At 42.0% G+C, this 20,424-nt stretch overlaps 1 protein-coding gene across 1 annotated transcript; it reads left to right on the plus strand.

Moving 5' to 3' along the window:
* The first annotated feature begins 2,119 nt into the window (after positions 1–2,119).
* On the plus strand, positions 2,120–19,599 carry ZDHHC1 (zDHHC palmitoyltransferase 1). Its single transcript, XM_075715728.1, has 10 exons — positions 2,120–2,338; positions 4,768–4,943; positions 5,552–5,653; positions 6,492–6,616; positions 6,958–7,116; positions 10,582–10,694; positions 16,839–16,924; positions 17,544–17,637; positions 18,633–18,741; positions 19,064–19,599. The coding sequence occupies exons 1-10, from the start codon at positions 2,120–2,122 to the stop codon at positions 19,597–19,599; spliced, it is 1,719 nt and encodes a 572-aa protein (XP_075571843.1).
* Positions 19,600–20,424: the final 825 nt, after the last annotated feature.

Below are 20,424 nucleotides of genomic sequence, written 5' to 3' on the forward strand. Positions count from 1 at the left end.
AGGAAGGGGAGATGCTCTGTTCTCGAGTCTCTTCACAAACAGCTTTGTTTTTCATCAGTATCGGTGGCTAATCAGTGTATCAGCTACAAGGGAAGCCGTCGAGTTGTAAGGGAAAGGCAAGAGGAACTTTGCTTCTGAAATGGGACAGATGAAGCATTACACGCAGCTTGCTTCCTTCTTGAGAGTCTGCTACCAGACACTGCTGTGGGATGACTGCAGCCTTAGGGATAGTTTAGCCAGGAGGTAGCTTATGCCAGCTTTAGTCGCAGTTCACCACGTAAAAAATTCTGTTGAATTGTACCAAAGCTTTTGACATTAAATGACATAATGTTAAAACCATCTGGTGTTATAAAACAGCAAAGTCTTGCAGCGACACAGGGCTTCCAGGGTCTGGGTGGGCCTAGCTCCCCCAGCCAGGGTCTGATTAGGAAAAAGGAGAAACCTGGGAATTTCTTCAAATAATCTTAGCAGTTTTTGTAACAGGTAATTCAAAGTGATGCACAAGCAAGTTTTCAGCAACCTAATGAGAAAAGGATCACATGATTAGTAACTATTTATCGTTATTGATGAGCCAGTTGCCATGTAGCAATTTAAACTATGAATGCATGCAGATATTGCTAATTTCTTCAAAGACTGAAGTTAGGAATTTTTTTTTTTTTCCAGCCTGCTTGTTGGTAAGACTGTGCTGATGAGGATAAATTACATTCTTTCTTTTGTATTCTTACCCACTACTTCTCTGCCAGCTGACCCCAAAAGACATTTCCAGCCCTTTGCCTGGGACTGATGCAGGACCGTTGGTGTACCAAGATCGGAATCGTTCTGCTCACTCTTTCAGCATGTTGGCATGCTTGCTGCCTTCCAGCCCTTCAGCATTTTTCTGGTACTGGAACCATTATCAAGAATACTGCAAGTGAGCTAGAGACCTCCTCCTTTTCTTTCAGCATGCTCATGTGCAAGTTAATCAGGCTAATTGAAGTTGCTTATCCCTGTTAGATGTTAACATCCTCTTTAATTCCTAAGGAACAGTGAGCATGGTGCAGAGGTACCTCAAGTCAGCTCAGGTCCAGCAGAGCTTCTTAGTGCCGATTTTGCAATGCCACCCTGTATTGTACTCCCTAGTATCTGTTGCACCCGAGTTTTCTGTGAAGCAGAGCAGCCCAACTCTCTGTTGTTAAAAGCTCATCCTGGCTCCATGGCAAGTGAAAAGCAACAACTAATAATCCAACACAAATTGAAAAAAGGAGAAATTGCTTCTGAGCTCATAGCTGTTGTGCAAACAGGAATTATAAACATCAGGAACTTTCCAGGTTATGGTTTGTAACTCATCTTTGCAGTTAAATCTTGCTTTCTCCTGCCAGGAGACCAGGCATTGTACAACAGCTGAATAATCAAGCTGCTTCCTGCATGGATGTCTTGCATATGTAACTTTGTTCCGTTCTTCCAGCCACAGTCTGCTTTATACTTGTGTTGTGGAGCAACTCCTGCTTCTTTTCCCCTTTTTGTCATTAAGTTATCAGTTCACTTTTCAGTTTCTAGTCTTTCCACTTCCTTTGTTGCTGACAAAGGAGTCTCTGTGTTTCTGGATGCTGTGTAGTGCTAAATTGTGGTTCCAGACCACGTGCTCCAGTGGGGCCACCCGCTCTCACTACACTTCTCTGCACTAGCCGGAAGGAAAACATGGCATATCTGAGACAGGTGAAAGCATTTGTTCTGCTGTCATCCATAACAGCATTCTGACATGAACACATCCTCAGACCACAGCATCTCATACTCCATCTCTGGACTGCCACCAAAATACCCTCTTTGCTCTTTTTACTCAACTTAGGTCTAGATCCATTCAAAGACTGGCAAAACCTGCAAGTTTCCCTTAGCTCAAAGTTTGGGGTATTGTTGTTTCATGCAGACATTAGCACTTACTTTTAGAGTGTGTAATTGTTGTTTCCCTTTTGTTACTATCGATCACAAATCCCCTGTGCAGAGGGAAGTTTCTCCTCAGATGTATCATCGTTTTAGTCTCTCCAACTTTCTGTCCACCCTTGGAGCATATCTCCAGGACCAGGGCTCAGTCAAAATATTTTTGTATCACGTATTTTTTGTTTTCCATTTTTGATTTCTGTAGATGAATATCTGCAATAAACCTCCTAATAAGACAGTTCCAGAGAATTTTGGCGACGCTGTTCCTGAGGTACAGGTCCAACGCGCTCGAAGGAATGGCTGGAGCTGGCCTCTGCACCTTTTCCAGATTATTGCCTGGTTGCTGTACCTCTTCTTTGCAATGGTTGGCTTTGGAATCCTGGTTCCTCTCCTGCCCCACCACTGGCTGCCCGCTGGCTATATTGTATCCTTTGGTCAAGAGGAGAACATGGACTGTAATAAACTGTCAGTAGGATTTTTTTTAAATAGTTGTTAGGTAGCATAGAAATCATAGGAGAAAGCAGCCAAGCCAGAATCCTTTTCTGAACTATTACCGTAATCTTCGTCTTCTCCTGTCTATAAAAACCAGTTATTTTGAGATCCTCTCTGCCCTTCAACTTTAGGTAGGTCACTAACGTTCTGCTTGTCTCCTTCATCACTCTCTGTTAAGGTTACTATCTTTGCCTCCAAGGCTCCTCTGCTGTCTACTTCTGCCTATGTGTCTCCTTTGCTTTATATTATTCTTCTACAAGTGTGCTGCAGGGTTTGAGGGAAGTCATACTAAAAAAGCCCCTCCTGAAACATCCTTGCCACGATGGGCAGCCATACCTCCCTGTGCCAACTGAATGAGTCTTGAAAGGCAGCTTTATATGTTTGTAATTATATGGTGTGGTTGCTTGTGATAGCTGGCAGTTGATCTTCTCCCAGGGCCCTCCCCTGTCCTCTGTAGAAAAACTGTGAGTGAAAGACAAGGTGGTGTAGTGCGAACCTCAGAGGAGAGGTCTGTCGTGGGACAGTCTTGAGCAGCAGTTTAATACACATCTAACTGTCCTCTAAATGTGGGCAGTATCAGAAAATGAGGTGCTTATACTGTGAAGGCATCTTGTCTTGTGTGCTGCCCAGCAAAGCCTAACTCAGCCAAGCCTGATGTGTTCTCCACCTCCTGTCCTCAACCCACCTCCCTAGAGCTGTGTGCACCTGCTGTTCCTGCAGCTGGGAAGGAGAGGGACTAGAGATGGGGTGTACTGGGGAGCGATCCCAGTGCTCCCAGTGCCACCTTGTACTGTCACCTGTGCCCGTGGATGGAACTGCCTCAAGACCAGGCCCTGGGTCCTGGTGGACTAGATTGTCTGGGGAGTGGCAGACTGGAAGAGGGTATCCTGAGATTTTAATTTAATACTTAACAAGCTGGTGAGGGTTTACAATTTGTGAGCAAGTGTTTGCTTTTGTCATGTCTCCAGTAACATCTTCCTGGTGAAAATAAAATTGACTAAGTGGCTCAGTGCTAGTTAGTGCTTCCTTAGCAGAACCAGATAACCAAGGAATATTATAGAGAGAATCTTGGGAAAAGATCTGAAGAGGTGGGATATGCACTGACATCATTTATACATCTGATTTACGTATGTCCATGAAGCCTTTGATATGTTTGGGATGCTTTTGCTTATCATTGTCTTACTTACACCTGCATGATTTAGGCATTAATATCATTAGCTCACAGTAGTCTTACATCTATTTATCTTACCCAAATCCTTGGTATTATCATGGTTCAGACCTTGTGAATTTGTCTACCAAAATCTTCAAAACTCAATCTAAAGTCACTCTAATTCAACAGATTAATGTATCCCAAAGTTTTACTGCCAGTTAATAAAGCACTAATGTCTCTTTTGTGTCAAAGGCAAGTCCCTTCCCATTCTGCTACACCAATCATCAGAGCTCCAGGCAGCTAGACCTCTCAAAGACCTCCTTTTTTTCCTTACTACACTGCTCTATTTTCCATAGGCCTTAGTATGATCAATGATGTACACATCTGGGTGTATAACAAATAAACCGGAAGGTTAATTTTTGCACACATGCTCATTTAGTTGCAGTATATTGAGAAGCAAACTCTCAAGCACAACAGTACTCCAGGCATGCAGCATTGCTGCTTTGTATTTGCGTATTACATATTTGTATATTCTTTCCAAATATCGACAGTTACTTCAGGTGTCTGATCAAAAGTACTGCTAAAGCATATTTGCTCTGACTTGCTACTGTGTTTAGAAGTAAGACTCCAAACAGGTAAGATTTCAAGAAATGGTGACAAATCCTGGATACTGTCTGTCTGTAAATTGTGTAGGAGCCTACTTTAAAGGCTTGATCCTCTTCCTTGGGATTCTGACTAAGGAAAAGAAAAGCAAGGTGATCGGTACTAGTTCCTTGATATGACTTTTTTTTTCTTTCTTGGAAGTTTGGTCTTGTGAAGGGGCGTGTGCACGGCCTTAACTGACTGTTCCTTTCCAAGGAGTCTGTATGGACTAAGAAATGTGGATCTATGTCAACAATCTGCATGTGGGGTCAGATTCTGGTAAGTAAAGGTAATTTTTAAAAACTCCTGTGCTAGGAAGGACATTGCTGTGAGGCACAGTAGTATATAATAAGGAGGGTTGTTCCTGTAGATTTAATTATCTTTTTCCAGAGGGTATTTATTACAGCGCAAATGTCTCCATTAACAAAGCTCAGACTAATGAGCTGCCATCAGTTATATAGCAAGTTCTAATTCTAAGCCATATATTTCCCATCTGTGTGGGCTTTGTGTATTAAAGATGAAAATATGTGCATTAAATCACTCATACAATCCTTAACTGTGTACTTCAGTGTCCAGGAGTGTGTTTTATCTACCATTTAGTTGTTCATCTTACTGCAGTCTCCATTGATCCTGCGGATGCAAATGTGCGAGAAAAAAACTATCTGGGGCCTCTGGCCACCTTCAATCGTAATCAGCATGCACATGTCATTGAAAACCATCATTGCCATGTCTGTGATGTAGATGTGTAAGTATCTTCTCTTTTCCTTCTACTACTCTGTCTTCTTCACCATTACGCTTCACCATTAGTCTTTAATGTTAGACTGTAAGATTGAAATTGAGCTCCTGAAGCTCTATAGCCTAAGTTAAACTTCATCCTGTTCAGTTAGTTGGGTAGGTGCCTGCTGTCAAACGTGTGCATGGTTCTGTATTTTATTTAATTGCTCACATGTTGTGTGGAGAGGACTGTGCTGTTCTGTGTTATCTGGATGTTGGTGTTTGACCGAACGACATGTGACGTGTGTGTGTGTGCTTGTATCTGGCTAGATGCTAATACAGTAGCAGGAAATGCTTGGAGGGCAGACATTAAGATCAAGCTTTGAAGAACTGCTAAAGGGTTTCAAATAAATCAATGATCTCCAAATTAGAAATCATGCGTGCATTGAAAGGCCAGTTTGCAGTGTTTGGGATTGTGGTCCAATGATGACCAATAAGTTTGGGTGTTGAAGTTTTCCTGATGTAGAAGATTTACCCACTATTACCATCTCTACTGCTGTATGCCCCTGTATTTGTCTCACTGGGAAGTCATGGTAATGAGCTGTTGCTGCCACGCTAACGCCACCCTTTCTTTGGCAGGAGTGCCAAGTCAAAGCACTGTGGAACTTGCAACAAGTGTGTCTGTGGCTTTGATCACCACTGCAAATGGCTCAACAACTGTGTGGGAGAGAGGAATTACTGGTAAGAAACTGGCATTGTGACAGGAGCACAATACTGCATCAATGATGTTGTCCCTTCTCTTCTCAAGATTCCTCTCCAGTCTGTACTCAGTCACACAGAACCACTTTTCTTTCAGACCCCAGCTGAATAAAATCAGTCATGGGAAAACTAGATGGAAAATGCAAGCATGATTATGACATTCAAATAACCAGGGATAAAACTCCTACACTTAGAATTTTGTAGCTGAACATCTATGAGTAAAAACAGAGAATATAGTCGTCTTATTTGGTATTAGGAAAAGCTTATGGGATGTTAATTGTGTGTCCTTAATGCTTCTGGGAGCTGGAGTGGGAATAGAACCATGACCGTGCTGTTCCCATCTCTGAAACAACCTGCATCCAGATTGCATGCTTTCCCTACTGGACTTGCCAATTGGCAGGAGTTACAGCAGCATATAGGCACCTCTAATCTGTGCCAGGTTTAAGATAAAGAATAAGGAGGCTATCATTGATTATTGCTTCTCAGTTTACTTTCCTGCACTAAAACCACATGGAAAGCAAAGAGTTGTTACTGCTGGGTGCCACGTTAACACTGCCTTCAGATTTTGTTCAGGGAACTCTTTGTCTGTCCTAGATATACTTGATTGTTTTGTAACTATGGTTGCTCTAAAGGGTCACAGTTTAGTCCCTCAGGGTAACAAATCACAAGTAAGACTGTTAACCAGTATCTGTCATAAGTGTAAGAAACATCACAGTAATTTGGGATAGCTGTCTATATCTCCATCTTTATTAGAGGCTGGGATTTTGAATTGTATGTGTGATGTTATTGAAGCCACTCAGACTTCTCACCTTCTTGGCAGGCTCTTTTTGAATAGCGTGCTGTCTGCCATTCTGGGCCTTGGGCTTCTGCTGCTCGTCGCTTGCTACGTCTTTGTGGAGTTCTTCATTGACCCCATGATGCTTCGCTCCGACTGGCACTTTGAAGGTACTAGCAGTGCTTCAGTTGAGCATCCTGTGAATTAGCCAGCATATCTTGATATGGGATTGGATTCTGTGGACTCTGCCACTGAGGAGGAACTCCATTCCTTACTCTTTCAATTTTATATTTCTGCGAGAGTATCTCTGCTCAGCTGGATGGAATGTCTTTCTATCCAGAGCTGACTAACTGCTCTTCCTAAAGGCCTTGCAGACATAAGATTTTAGACCTCCAGTGCATAATGGGTCTGCAGCTACTTTTGAGTTAACAATATTTCCAGCTGTAAAGTTTAGTTAGAGATAGTTAATACCTGGACAACCTAATTACCTCCAACTCTTTTTGTTTTACAGCTCTAAAAAACCACACGGACCGCTGGTTTGTGTTTCTTCCTGCAGCTCCTGTTGAGACTCGGGCATCTGCCATTTTGGTCACGGCTGGGATATTTATTCTTCTGAGCCTAATGACCGTGATCCTGCTAGGCCACCTCTTGACCTTTCACATCTATCTTAGTAGGTATTATGTTCTTGTCATCTGCATCCCCATTTCATTTTTGCTTAGCTGCTTCTACTCATTCTGCATTCACTGTGTGTTCACCCGTGTCACAAATATACGCACATTGTGCAAGATTGCCATTGAAAGGTAGAAACTTTGGGTTTAACATTATACTTCTGATTTTCCCCCAGTACCAGGTAGGATTATCAGTGCATGTTCAATATGGGGCTTGTGTTGGGTCTGTGCATTCTTGTGTCTAAGCTATGTTATCCTGGAACTGCAAGCACATTGGAGAGTAGTAGAGAGGCCAGGTGGGATAAACTGGTGAATTCCAGCTCAGTGCCAGCGATGGCAGACTCAGCTTGGCTCTGCATATGGACTTTTGTGAGTAGTCTCTTCACTGTGCTCCCTAGTACTTCTGTTGTGTGAGAGAGCCTGTTTCTCTGTTACCCCAGAGAAATGCAGACGGTGTTGATCTAAATTTCTAATAGGAGGCCTGACGTCCTGGTCAAGGTCCCTTTATGGAAGTTGTACCGTATCAGCAGAAAATGACTTGTGGAATTCAGAGGAAAAGGTGTTCAGAAAGGCTCCTCATTAGATCTCCTACTTGTTGCTCTGTCAAGAAGGGATACTTATGTTTGTTTACGTACAAATGGGCATCAAAAACCTTTTTTCAGCCATTATCTAAAATGAAGCCAATGCTATTAAGTCATGATGAGAAAAGATCTTACACTTGTAGTAGTCTGTGGTGCCAAAACTAGGGAAGAAGGGATGTGGTAGAAGAGAAATGAGGACAGTGGTTATAGAGGATCTTTGGATGGATTTTTAGGTTGTCAGTTAACAGCGATGCAGATGCCAACACAAACTAGGTCAGCACAAACCAGTGCAGCTCCAGAAGCACAATAGTTGCACTGCTTAAGTGTAGCGTTTGATGGGTGAGTGTTCCTCAGCTGGCATTAACGTTACAGTTACTGAGGTCATTGACCCTCATTTTCCTTTTACAGCCTCTTTGAGCTTAACTTAAATTTGGTCACACTGCGATTTTGCTTTCTTGGTGGAATTGGAAGTTGACTTTGCTGGGTTAATGGCGATGCCTTGAGACTTCAAAGGTCGATCTAGCACTGTAGAAAGACTAAAAGCATAACAAAGCTGGGGCCACTCCAGGAAGATTTCTTTTGGATGAAAAAAAGGATTATTCGGTTTAGTACTGAGCGGTATTTATCTTGTCTTTGTGTACAACTTCCACAAGAGGGTGCTCCCTCCTTGTGATAAAGGCATGCTTTCCCTTGTCAAACAGAAATGTGCACATCTTACACTAGTTCTACTCTAGGTTTGGGGGATTTTTTGTTACTGTTGTCTGGGGGTGATTTTTTTTCCTCTTTCAGAGTAAATTTTGAGCCAAATTAACTTTTTCTGGCTTAATTTTAAATCTTTATGGCTGGCATGGAAACCGAATTTAATTATTGTTAATTTTTGTTAGTGTTTTATTACATTACAATCTGCTACCCTCTTGAAACTGGTTCCAGCTGTGCAGAAGTGTGGTGTGTAAGTCCTTGCTTAAAAGGAGTGATGTTACCATATTGAAGACTATATTGTGTGTCACATATGAGCATGCATTACACTTACAACTGGGATTCAGGGAAATAGACAAAGTATGTCTTTAATTAAATTCCTCTTATTTCACACCTGTAATTGTCAATAGTCTCATCTGAATGCTTTAAGGTAGACAGTGTTGGAATGAACTGTCTAACCTCTTTTGGCACTAGAAATACAGTTTGCCAATTAAAATGTAATTACTGTTCATCAGTATTTCTTCATAAAACTTTTTAAAAAAAAAAAAAATTACAGAAAGAAATTAGCACCCCTATTGTGGTATTGCCTTTAAGCTTCACATAAAAACCCCTGGCTTAAGTCAGGTACGACTATGAAAATTTTAGAAACTAGTTTTGTTACAAGCACAGTGAAATTTTCAGAATAGTCTCCTGATTTTAATTGCTCACTGCTATCACTCAAAAGGAATGAGGTAGGTTATTCTCAAAATAGCAGGTCCATGTATTGAAAATTACCAGTCTTGATTGAGACTCAGTTCTAGAGGCATTCAGTGAAGCATGGCTCTTCAGAAGTTTGGAGGGAGGGTATTTTTTTTTCTCCAATACGGAGAGGCCAATAGTAAGCAGAATAAAAAGGAAAAAAATAGTAGGGAATATAGGAAAGTATATGGGGCTCTTCACAGGCTGTAATTATATATTGCACAGTATGTGCTGCAGTGTTATCTGGCCAGACAAATGCAATATTTTTAACTAAATAGCTCTATTAAAATATTTTAAAAGTTACACTGTTAAGTATTCAGAAACCAACAAACTCTAAATTAAAAATGTTTATAGCCCTTTGCTTATGAAGCAATATTCTGTTTCTCAAATAAAGCATACGGTACCATTCTAGGAGCGTTTGCCAGCACCCTGTACTGTCCCCGTTAAGTGCATTCACTAATCACTTGGCTGCAGACTCACATTCATTTTTATGCTCTGTCTTCCTGGCCAAATGGATCTTGAATTCTTATTTCTTCATAAGGTCATTGCTTTAACAGGAGGAGCACCTTCTCCTCCGCTCTTCCCCACGTCCCTGTGAAGTAGGCCTGTGTTTAGGGCATGGCTTTGAGAGGTAAGATATTACTGATAGAAATGTCTTCAGGCAGAGGAAAGATTTTAGTCTGGATATCCCACATCCTAGGCATCTGCTTTAACTACTACACTTCTGTAAAAAGGAAGAACGACTACCAGGCTGTGCACTAAAAATCTTCAGCATCCATTTCTGGGTTTTGTGTTCTAAAAATACCATAACAGGGTCATTATGGGAGGAATGTCTGAGTTTTGGATCCTCATAGTGTTTTGGGTCTCATGAAGAAACCAAGCTGCTCAGAAATGTCACATGCTTTTGGTCATTCATGGAAGCAGATGTGTTTGGTGGGGGGAGCCCTTGAGAGCACATAAACTCAGGCACATATAAACTCTGAACATGTCTATTCGGCACCAGACCACTTGGTCATTTAATGCTCACTGTTTTGGACGTTAAGTGTCTCAATCTTCATTACGGGATACCCTAACAAGCCAAATTTCTTTTCTCCATCTAGCATCACATACCTTATGACTACTCACTGAGCTTTCTGTATGATACAGATCTTACCCTTATTGGGTATGAGTAATGGATTTGCTTTGAAATGAGCTGAACAAATTACTACAGTATAGAAGGCTGTACCATGCATATGAGGGTTTAGAAGAATAGTGGGACTATGAGAAAGTGTGATGATGACGATAAAGGATACAGTAAGATATACAGTGCAAAGGTACTTCCGGCTTAGATTATCAGTCTTTTCATGTTTATAGTTACTGTTTGATTGTATAGTTATACAGACTGTTTGTACAAGTGTAATCAGGGAGTGGCCTTTCCTGCACTGACAGCTCTCTTTCTTTCCTCCCTTCCAGTGTGGAACAAATTGACTACGTATGAGTACATCCTGCAGCAGCGTCCCCAGCAAGAGGTGAAAGAGGTAGACAAGCAACTGGAGTCTTGTCCCTCCCAAGTGAGACCCAGTCAGGTACTCATTGTACTTTCAGTCCATTTCTCAAAAACAGCCTCGCTTGTCTGTAGTGTAAAGTTTGCTTCACTTTTGTGAGCTCCAAATTTTAGAGCCGGTTGCTAAAGATAAGACTTTAGAGGTACTTTGGTGGAGTCGAGTAGGATGTGAGAGAATGTAAGGCCTGTAATTTGATGAACACTTTAGGCATAAGCAAATACTACTTTCAAAGGAATCAATCCCACCCACTCTCTTCCTCCACCACTTGTTTTAGGCCCTGCACTATCTATTCTCTTCTGCCAGCGCAGCTGTTCATTACAGTCATGCAGTGAACAGGGTGGGGGAACTCATCTGGGTAAGAATAAACTTTATTAAAAAAATAGTTGAGCTCATGTTTAGCTCTCCCATCTCCCTCCCATTTGGTTCACCAAGCAGTCATATAAATGCCCGTGTCAGCATGAACGAGGATGGCTGAAGAGTGGGAAGGGTCCTGTCACTAGAAAGGACAGGACCATCTGTTTGGGTGGCAGTGCACATCTTGCTGGCTTACTGGAGTGTTATCGCAGGTCATGACTGAAAGTGAGACAGGGTCTAAGGCTGGAGAAACTGGGGCTAATCATCGAGCAGCTAATAATACCAAATAGTTTAACCATCTTGAAAAGGAAAAGAACACCAATCTTTTTCAGAAATGACCCAGATGTCTGCTTTTCTTTGAATTGAATCTACATAGTAATAAGAGTCCTTATGATTACCATGATGTTGATTTGTATGTCTGTATAAAGACTTCTACAAGCTTTTTAATGCTATTACACTCTGCAGTGACATATATATTCTGCTATGAATTGAGAGGTTCAGTGTAATTTATTTTGCTGCAAGGCAGCTCTATCCCTGGAGTTACTCAAAATTTGACTGGACAAACTTTGTACTGGCTTTGATGGGGGAGTTGGGCTACAAACTTCCAGAAATTCTTCGTAGTCTAAATTATTCTGTGATTCTGTGAGCCCCTGGAACTTTATCTAGCTTTATGCAAGTAAGTTACCTACTATACAACCAGGTTTATATTTCATAAGAAATTAATTAAATCCAAGCTTCATCCAAGTATTCTGTGTAGACACTGGGATCTCTCTGGACTCATTCATAGTTCTTCACTATCAAAGCAAAGGGGAAAGTGAGCTAATTCCCTTTCATTTAATATGGAGACCCCAGCTTTTTGTATATATTTTTTTACTGCCTTGGAAAAGTTGAACTTTCAGTTTAAACAGAGGTTTCCATAACAACAAAAATATTTGGCACTTTGAGCCATAGAGCTTTGCTTACCATGAAAATTAAAACATTAATAAAGTATTAGCTCTAATAATTTCCTAGTTACTGAATTTTGATTGATACTGAAAATATATTTGAACAGGGATGGACTCTGTGTGTGTGCACATTTGGGATGCAGCCATTCAGTTATGTTCTCCCATCTGCTCTGGTGCTTATCTAGATATGTGTGAATATGGTTAATTTGAAGCAGCAAGCCTGGAAGAAGCAGGGTGAAAATGAGTGCTGTGTTTCAGGACTGCAGTTAGTACCTTGGGGAACAAGAAAGACTGGATGATGCCCAGTAACATTGTTAAGAAAAATGTTAACCCACCAGATTTTCCTTGTTTCTTACATAGCAACCAGAGATAAACACAAACAAATAGATTGGAGTATGAGTACACTAAGTGACTTGCCTTTTGTAAGCTGTGTTGACTACAGCCTTCTTTAGCTTAAACACAGAAATCCTTTGTAATTGATCCAAGATGTTGCAAGCATAAAATGGAAATCATCCTCTTCCCACTTTTGTCTGAACTGTTCATTCATTTTAGGGAGTAAGAAGAAACATGCATTTCCCCTTTAATCCTTGTTTTTGAGCCGTATTCAAGCTTGGGTGTTGGTTTTGGCTTCAGTTTTCCATGTTTGTCTGTGGTTTAAGTCTTCGGCTATGTTCAGGTTAAAGGATTCTTATGTGCTTGTAGAATCCTTCTCAGAACATGCACAAAGTAAAAGCCCTAATTTTGCACACTTGAGTGGTTCAGATGTCACAAAAAATGCAAAACAGTTGGACATATACAGCTTTTGCCTCTATTTCTATACCCAAAGCAGCATGTGCAAGTAACGGGTTTTTTCTGTAGGCAGTTGCATAGCAGTCCAAAGAAATATGAACCAAACCAAAACCGGTGCTTTAATGCATAAGTGCATTCATACCAGGGAGCTGGCTTTCATAGTGAGGCCAGCTGGGATGTGATTTTTTTCACATTCCTAAAGCTTTGAACTTGCTTTGGACACTGATTCAGGTTGGTGAAGCTTGATTTTAAATAATAAACATGGATTTTACTCAGATTCCCTCACATTTTCAATATTGCTTCTCTCTTCCAATGTCTGGTTAAGATGAACCTAGTCTTCACTCTCAACCTCAATGCTTGCAACAGACCCACTTTCCCTGGGACAAGAATCACTTTTTCCTGTTCAGTTCTGCCTCTCCTCCAGCCAGACAACATTTCAAGGGCACTGGCTGTCACTGAAGTGGATAGTGAGAGCAGCTGAAGCAGGCAAGGGAGCTAAATTCATCCTGAAGTTGTAACCACGAAACTTGGGGTGGACACAGCTGGTATTCAGCCTGTAGAGGAGGTCTGAGCATAACCAGGATTTGCAAGGTGGCAATGAACTTGGGCAGTCTGTTGATTGAGCAGTCTGTTTTCAGCAAGAGTAAGAGCTGAATCCTAACAACCCAATTGCAAAGGGTGGCTTTGTCTTGCTGTTGCAGTTGCTAGCTGTCCTGCTAACAGCTGAGGGAGGCTGGGACTCGGTGCTGTGGTTGTAGTTTTTGTCACACTGAGAGAATGTTGTATTTTCTACTGATCAAGTCTTCTTCCATTTGTTTCTGCTAGTCAGCTCTAATGGTTTACTTTCTTTTATGTGGCAGCTTTGGCTATAAAGGTGGCTGAAATGAACAAGATGGATTTTAAAAAACTCTTTCATTCCCTGCTTGGAAAGAGTTGTTCGTGATATTCTCAAGATGTATCCTTTATTAATCTTCTTTGAAATGCCAGTCCTGCAGTCCCATCTGTATGCTGTGGACATTAAGCCCTGATCATTTTCAGTTACTCTGCGCAGTTGTATGAGGTTGTCTCCTGCTGCGGCTCATTTCAGCCACAGCGTGCTTTCCTCTGAAAAAACCTACATCTCCCTGGCCATATGCTTACAGTGACACGAGATTGTGTCTAGTCTCCTTCATTTGTGACTCAGGTGCACGAGGCTTGGATGTAAATGTTAAGAATTTGGTCCCCAAGGAGATTTCATTACGAGGACAGGCTGAGAGAGCTGGGGTTGTTCAGCCTGGAGAAGAGAAGGCTGCGAGGAGACCTTATTGTGGCCTTTCAGTACTTAAAGGGGGCCTATAGGAAGGATGGGGGCAATCTTTTTAGCAAGGCCTGTTCTGACAGGACAAGGAATAATGAATTTAAACTAAAGAAGAATAGATTTAGACTAGACATAAGAAAGAAATTTTTTTCAATGAGTGTGGTGAGGCACTGGAACAGGTTGCCCAGAGAGGTAGTGGAGGCCCCATCCCTAGAAACATCCAAGGTGAGGTTGGCTGGGGCTGTGAGCAACCTGATCTAGTTAAAGGTGTCCCTGCTTACTGCAGGGGAGTTGGGCTAGATGACCTCTAAAGGTCCCTTCCAACCCAAAGCATTCTATGATTCTATGATTTGAAGAAACCTTTATGTACATTTGGTGTTCAGTTGATGATGAGCAATGATCTGACATCAGTTACAAGTTCTATTTGAAATACATGTGGTCAATTTCCGTAGATTATTAATCCTGCACTTGGATAAACCCTGCCTATAATAGCCCCAACTAGCATAATTCTCAAATCAGAAAGTTCTAGTGTTTGGGTTTGCTAAAACAATTGCCTTCAAATTTAATGTTACCACCTATAAACCAGCTGCAAATTCCTTTCCACCTCTTTTTTTTCTTTACAAGACCAATTAAACTCAGCATGTTACAAAAGGCAGCAGGCCTGAAGTCTTTCCAGTTTGGCAACTGTCTTATCTAACAATCACAAGAATCCTGAGACTTGAGACATTGATGCCAAGATGTTCAAAAGCAACTAGCAATTTTGGAGTATGTCTTCTGGTGTGTAAAGAAGGCTGGCCAAAGTTGATCAGACCAATGTGCTGGCTCTGACACTGGCCAATTGTGGATGCTGAGAAAGAATGCAGGAGTTTTAGTCCCCAGTACCCTCTCCCAGCACTTGGCAATATATGTTAGGGGCTTTTGGAGCACAGAGCTTCGAATGGCTTTGTATTTGCTGTTGTCTTCCACAAGCTTTTCTCATTTCTTCTTGAATCCATGTAACATTTAGCACCTGGAGCATCCTATGGCAGTGAGTGCTACAGCTTATTTCCATGCTGTGTCAAAAATGCAGCCTTTCTTCTGTTTCTTTTGAAAGTACTACCTGATTTTTTTCATTTGATGTTCCCTAAATGTTGTGTTAGAGAGAAGGTAAACAATTCTGTGATTCTGTGAATTATTCCCCATTTGCTTTCTCCACTCATATCTGCCCTGAGTATTTCCTCCCCTGACTGAAGAGCCCTGGCCCATTAGCTGTTTCTTATACAGAAGCTGCTCCATACTTTTCATTGGTCCTGTCACTCTTCTCTGTACCTTCCTCCAGGTCTTCTGTGGGGAAGATGCTGGAACACTATAAAGAATCCAGTGTCCAGGCTGCCAATTAATTTATTCAGTAACATGAAACTGTTTTCTTTTTGGAGTTTTTTAATGCCTTTCCTTTTCATTCCTACCATCTGAAATTATTTCTTGGCTGACACTGAATGTGCAGCTCCATGAATTCTTTTCTAGTTCAGAGACCATTGCTTTGTATGTAAAGTTTACACTACTTTTCCCATGTGCATCACTTTACGTCTTTACATCTAGCAATATTGATTTTTGTGTGCATTTTATCATCCTGTAATTCAATATTGGAAGAATCTTCTGCAACTCTTTGCGGCTGGCTTTCATTTTTATTGCCTTACATAAGGGAGTATCATCATCAGACTTCATCTCACTGTTCTGCTCTTTTGTCAATTGTTTGTGAATTTGTTGAAGTGTAGAGGCCCTGGGTCTCTCAGGAACCCTTTCGTGGGACGTCCTACTTTGTCTTCATTTTCTCAAGTTTGCTGATCAGGCTGTTCAGACAAATAGGTCCTCATGAGCTTGTTTAAGCTTTTTTGGAAGCTAATGCGTATCACATTTAAAATCCCTCCATCTTTACCACCTAAAAGTTGCCTTAAAATGCATGTGTCTTTGTAGTCATTGCACACTAAAATGTTTAAGAGGAAGTTGTCTTCCTAATTATTCAAGTTTAAGAGCGGCTGAAAAGTAGTGTCAAGGTTCTCGTGAGCATGGTTTATCCTTTTTGACAATGGAGCTTCATATGCTGCATCAGTTGGTGCTCTGACATCTTAACTGTGTCCTTTTGAGGGAGAACTGAGAGCCCTTTTCTGTAATGCAGACACTTGGATTTAGGAGGCTTATTCATTGAGTCTTCTTGTATGTTTATGAAAATACGCAATCTTAAAGTTCAGGATGGCATTACTTTGAATTCATCTATACCTGAGGCAAATGAGCGGTGTATCACATTCATTTTTTAAAAAACAGCAGTAATTAGCCATACAGGATTCACACAAGAAACAGAAAATACTTCATGTTTTTCCTGTATGTTGCATGCTTTCATTTTCCTCACATCTATTTTGAATTTAGAAGAAGTTTTTTGCATTCACTGCTTAGCTCCTATGATTGAACTGTGTAACTAATGGAGGCTTTAAGTGATATTTTGAATGTGCTCCCAAGAAATGATTAAGCTGGTCTCCATAAGTGTGATTTGTTTTTGTCACATGAAATACTGAATGGACTAAATGAATGAATCAGGGACTTCTAACTGTCTCAATCTTGGTTTTCCATCTTCTTAAGCAGCAGACTCCAGCTGAGTTTTGGCCGTGCTAGGTGTAAGGACAGAAAATGTCAGGCATGTGGCTGAGGAAGGAGGAAGAAGACATCTCTGTAGTGAAAATCCCTCTTCTCCACTCGATGACTATATTGGTCTGAAAATGTTAAATCTTTTCTTTTTTTTTTTTTCAGGAGGCAGACTTTTTTTCAGATAACCCTGGCTATACAGACCCTGGTATTCAAGTAGAGGATTTCTCAACAGCAACTTCAGGAAAAAGGTGAGTAAAGTCATAGATAGGAGTCTCCCAGCAGCATGTATAGCGAATGGGAAATTGTCATCAAAGTCACTGATGGACCCTAAGACCAAAGTACTTAGGAGGATAGGGAGCACAAATATTTTGACCAAGGCATGGTGAAATCTTTGAGTTTCAGGATGGTAAATACCTGCAGGAGTATTTGCCTTCCCTCCCCTGGGAAAATATCTTTCCTAGAATACTCTGTTTAGGCTGTTTTATATTAAAATTACTTTAAAGCTACCCGATTTGTCCTGTAATTCCTATATTGATTCATTATAGTTATATGATTTCAGGTTCTCAGGTTCGAGAGATGAATCACAACAGCAAAGTTTGTAACACAGGCAAGCACCCATGGGAAAACAGCATCCTTGTCTCTTAATTAATCCCTGCCTATTAACTCATGTCCCTGGGGAAGGGAGAGGAAAGAAACAGTTCATATTTTACACAGTTGCACAGAATAAGTTACTCTGCAGTCTTGCTGGGAATGCTGTGCAAGGCAGGGGATGATTCAGTCAGGCTGATGTGTATGTGCAAGCAAAGTGGACATCAGTGTTAAGTCATGTCTAAGGGAAGGACCTTGTATATCTGCCGTGTGTTTTAGCTTTTCAAAGCTCTATGTCCGCAATGATGAAGCTGAACCCCCGCAGAGCTCCTCTCCTGACCTCTCATCTCTTCACTTTGCAGTCCCTTCTCAGGTAAGCAGGAGACTTGCTATATACCATAACCTCTGCAGCTGACAATTCACCAGGTTGCATGGGTGCACACTCACTCTAGCATGGACTGTGGTTACCTTCTTTGTACACATGCTCTCCCTGTCCTCAGCATGTATGTGCAGGTGTGGCTGTTGCCCTGCAGTCACTACATCCAAGCGATACTCTCCTGTCTCAGCTCACACATGTGATCAGATATATTCTGCAGTTCCCTCATAAGCTCACAGGCTCAGCTGTAATACAGCTGTAATACAATGTCTTGCTGCTCCAGTGCAGTTCAGTGACTGTATCTTTACTACTTCATTGATGTAACAAGCTGTGCATGTTTCTGTAGAGCAAAATCCAACAGTTTATATGTTCAAATATGGAAGTTAAAGCATCTGCCCAGGGGAAGATGGTGTATGTGGATATGAAACTTGAGTATGAAACAGCTGTCCAAAGTCAAGTTTTCTGTGCTCTTGATATTCACATACCTACGTCCAGATTCCCTCCCCGCTTGCTTAAATGGCAGGTGCTGGTGCTTTCCCCATTCCCTCCAGGCTTACTAATCAAAGTCTTGTCATCTGGATGATAAGAAAAAATCCTTTTCAACTGTACTTGTATTTTGGACAAGAGCTATCTCTCTCTTGAGATGTCCTGTGCTATGTGACTTTTGGTCCCCTCTTCTAGTTTGACTCTAGAAATGCATTTGTCCACAAGTCTCTCATACCTCCTGCATGAGACAACAGCTTAAAGGTACCTATACACAGAGAATCGCTGTATGCAGATAATGTGTGTGTTCATTAAATACCTGTTCTTTATCATTGCTTTATAGTAACTCAGTCTTAAACTATAAAATATTCTTGGTCTTTTGTCATACCTAATGCTCATTATTAAAAATAGGAGGAATTAAAAAGAGGTAGAAATTTAAAAAAATTAGTGTCTCATTACTTTGGGCTGATGAAGTGACTTCCCTTCTCTTGGACCTCTTGCTTTCACAGCAAAAGAAAAAAAGAAGAAAGAAGACACATAGAGCTTCTTCCTCAGCAATGGACAGCAGACCTAAAACACACACTAGACCTTGGCCCTTTTTCCCAGATCCCCAGTCAGGTGAGAGTGCACCAGTCAGCTTCTCTGCTTCTGGACTGGATTTCTGGTTGCTGGCATACAGAAATGAAGTGTGTCATGAAAACCCAGCACTGGCAAAAAGTTAACTTGCCTGAGAAGCGAAAGTGAGTGCTTCTGAGTGCTTGGAGGTACTCTAAAATGATCAGACTTGGGTACACTGCTGAGTGTAGAGTTCTGTAATTTTGCATAAATATTTAACACTAGTGGATCAGCCATATCAGAGTTCCTTGTTGACATCTTTGTGGGGCTGAGGGATATCTCTCTCTCTTCTTAAGGTTTCTTCTCCCTTTCTTTCCATCTGTAGAGTTCCCAGCCACAGCTGCTGCCACCTCATCTTCCCACAGCCTTCGCCTCTTAGTGCCAGCTTTTCCTCTGAGAGCTGCTCTGCCCCCCAGCAACACCAGCTTCATCCAGGCGGCGGGACCCCCAACTGACTATGACTCAGAGTCTGTCGAGTCCATGGATGAGATTCCTGTGGCTCAGACTCGCCTTGGGAGCACAGCCCTTCATAGGCCTCCTAAGAATAGGTCAAGCAACTCTCAAGACTATCCCTTGTCCACAGACAATCCCAGAGGTGACAGGAAGAAGAATCTGTATTCTGGGCACAAGGTAAAAAGGAAAAGCTGCCAGCAAGACAGATGCATGGAACAAGACCTGGAACTTTTTTCCAAGATTCCTGCTGTGTTTGTAAGTAAGAGCAGTGGAGAACCTCATGTCTCTCAGCCCCAGCCCAGTGAGAGCACATCCGAGCCACACCACAGAAAATGCACCAGCAAGCAGCACGTGGGCAAACATGATCCATGCTTTAAGGACATAAGGACAAACACCACGGCGGCCTAGTGATCAGCGTTCCAAAGCCATAGCCTCTGGGGACCAGGCAAGAGGTTCTCTTTGTATTTGTGTGTTGCTTTTCAAAGATCTTGACTCCAGTGACTCATCTTTTTCCCTGGAGGTAGCAGCATCCCTTTACCTGATGCTGTCCATCTTCCAGCAGAACTGGCTGAGAGGCAGTAAAAACCCCGCTGCATCATTGTTTCTGGCTGCTGCCTCTTCGTAAGACAGGAGTGCCCCTGAGCCCAGTTCCACTCTCTTTGTCAAGGGGGAACAGCTTCCTCTGATAGGGATGTGCCCAGGGCTGCCACTGGTTAAGGACTGCAGCATTAGTACTCTGTACAGTGCTAAGGGACTCATGCTTGCTGTGTGTGCATGCTATCACACTGCAGTGAGACATTTCTCATGCGTGGCCAAAGGCAAGAGGCAATAAGGTAGCCAACCTGAGGTAGGCATATTGCTAGAGAACTATAGTGATTTCCATAGGAAGGGGCTGTACCTTCCTGGCCCTCTGCACATTAGTACTGCAGTAACTTTCTGGGAGAGTGCATGGGGAAGAACAAGGCTGCATCTCTGTGGTTCCCTGCACCCTGAAAACTAAATTTCACATCTGCCTACACCCTGCTAGACTTTGGATCATGTGCAGGGGCTTCAGCAGGTGGTCAGGGAATAACCTCAGGATTGTCCTGTCCCTATACTGCTTTCCACTGTGCACCCTCAAGCCCAATTCACCAGCATGTATTCTCTAAGGCAGCATAGTTTGACCTGCTCCGCCTTCCCAGCAGCCTAGGGTGCTGCCCCACAGTACAGCTTTCTCATCAGAAGCTCTGGGAT

The sequence above is a fragment of the Pelecanus crispus genome, chromosome 8 (genome assembly GCF_030463565.1).
Source record: "Pelecanus crispus isolate bPelCri1 chromosome 8, bPelCri1.pri, whole genome shotgun sequence".
In the NCBI taxonomy this organism is placed as follows: Eukaryota; Metazoa; Chordata; class Aves; order Pelecaniformes; family Pelecanidae; genus Pelecanus; species Pelecanus crispus.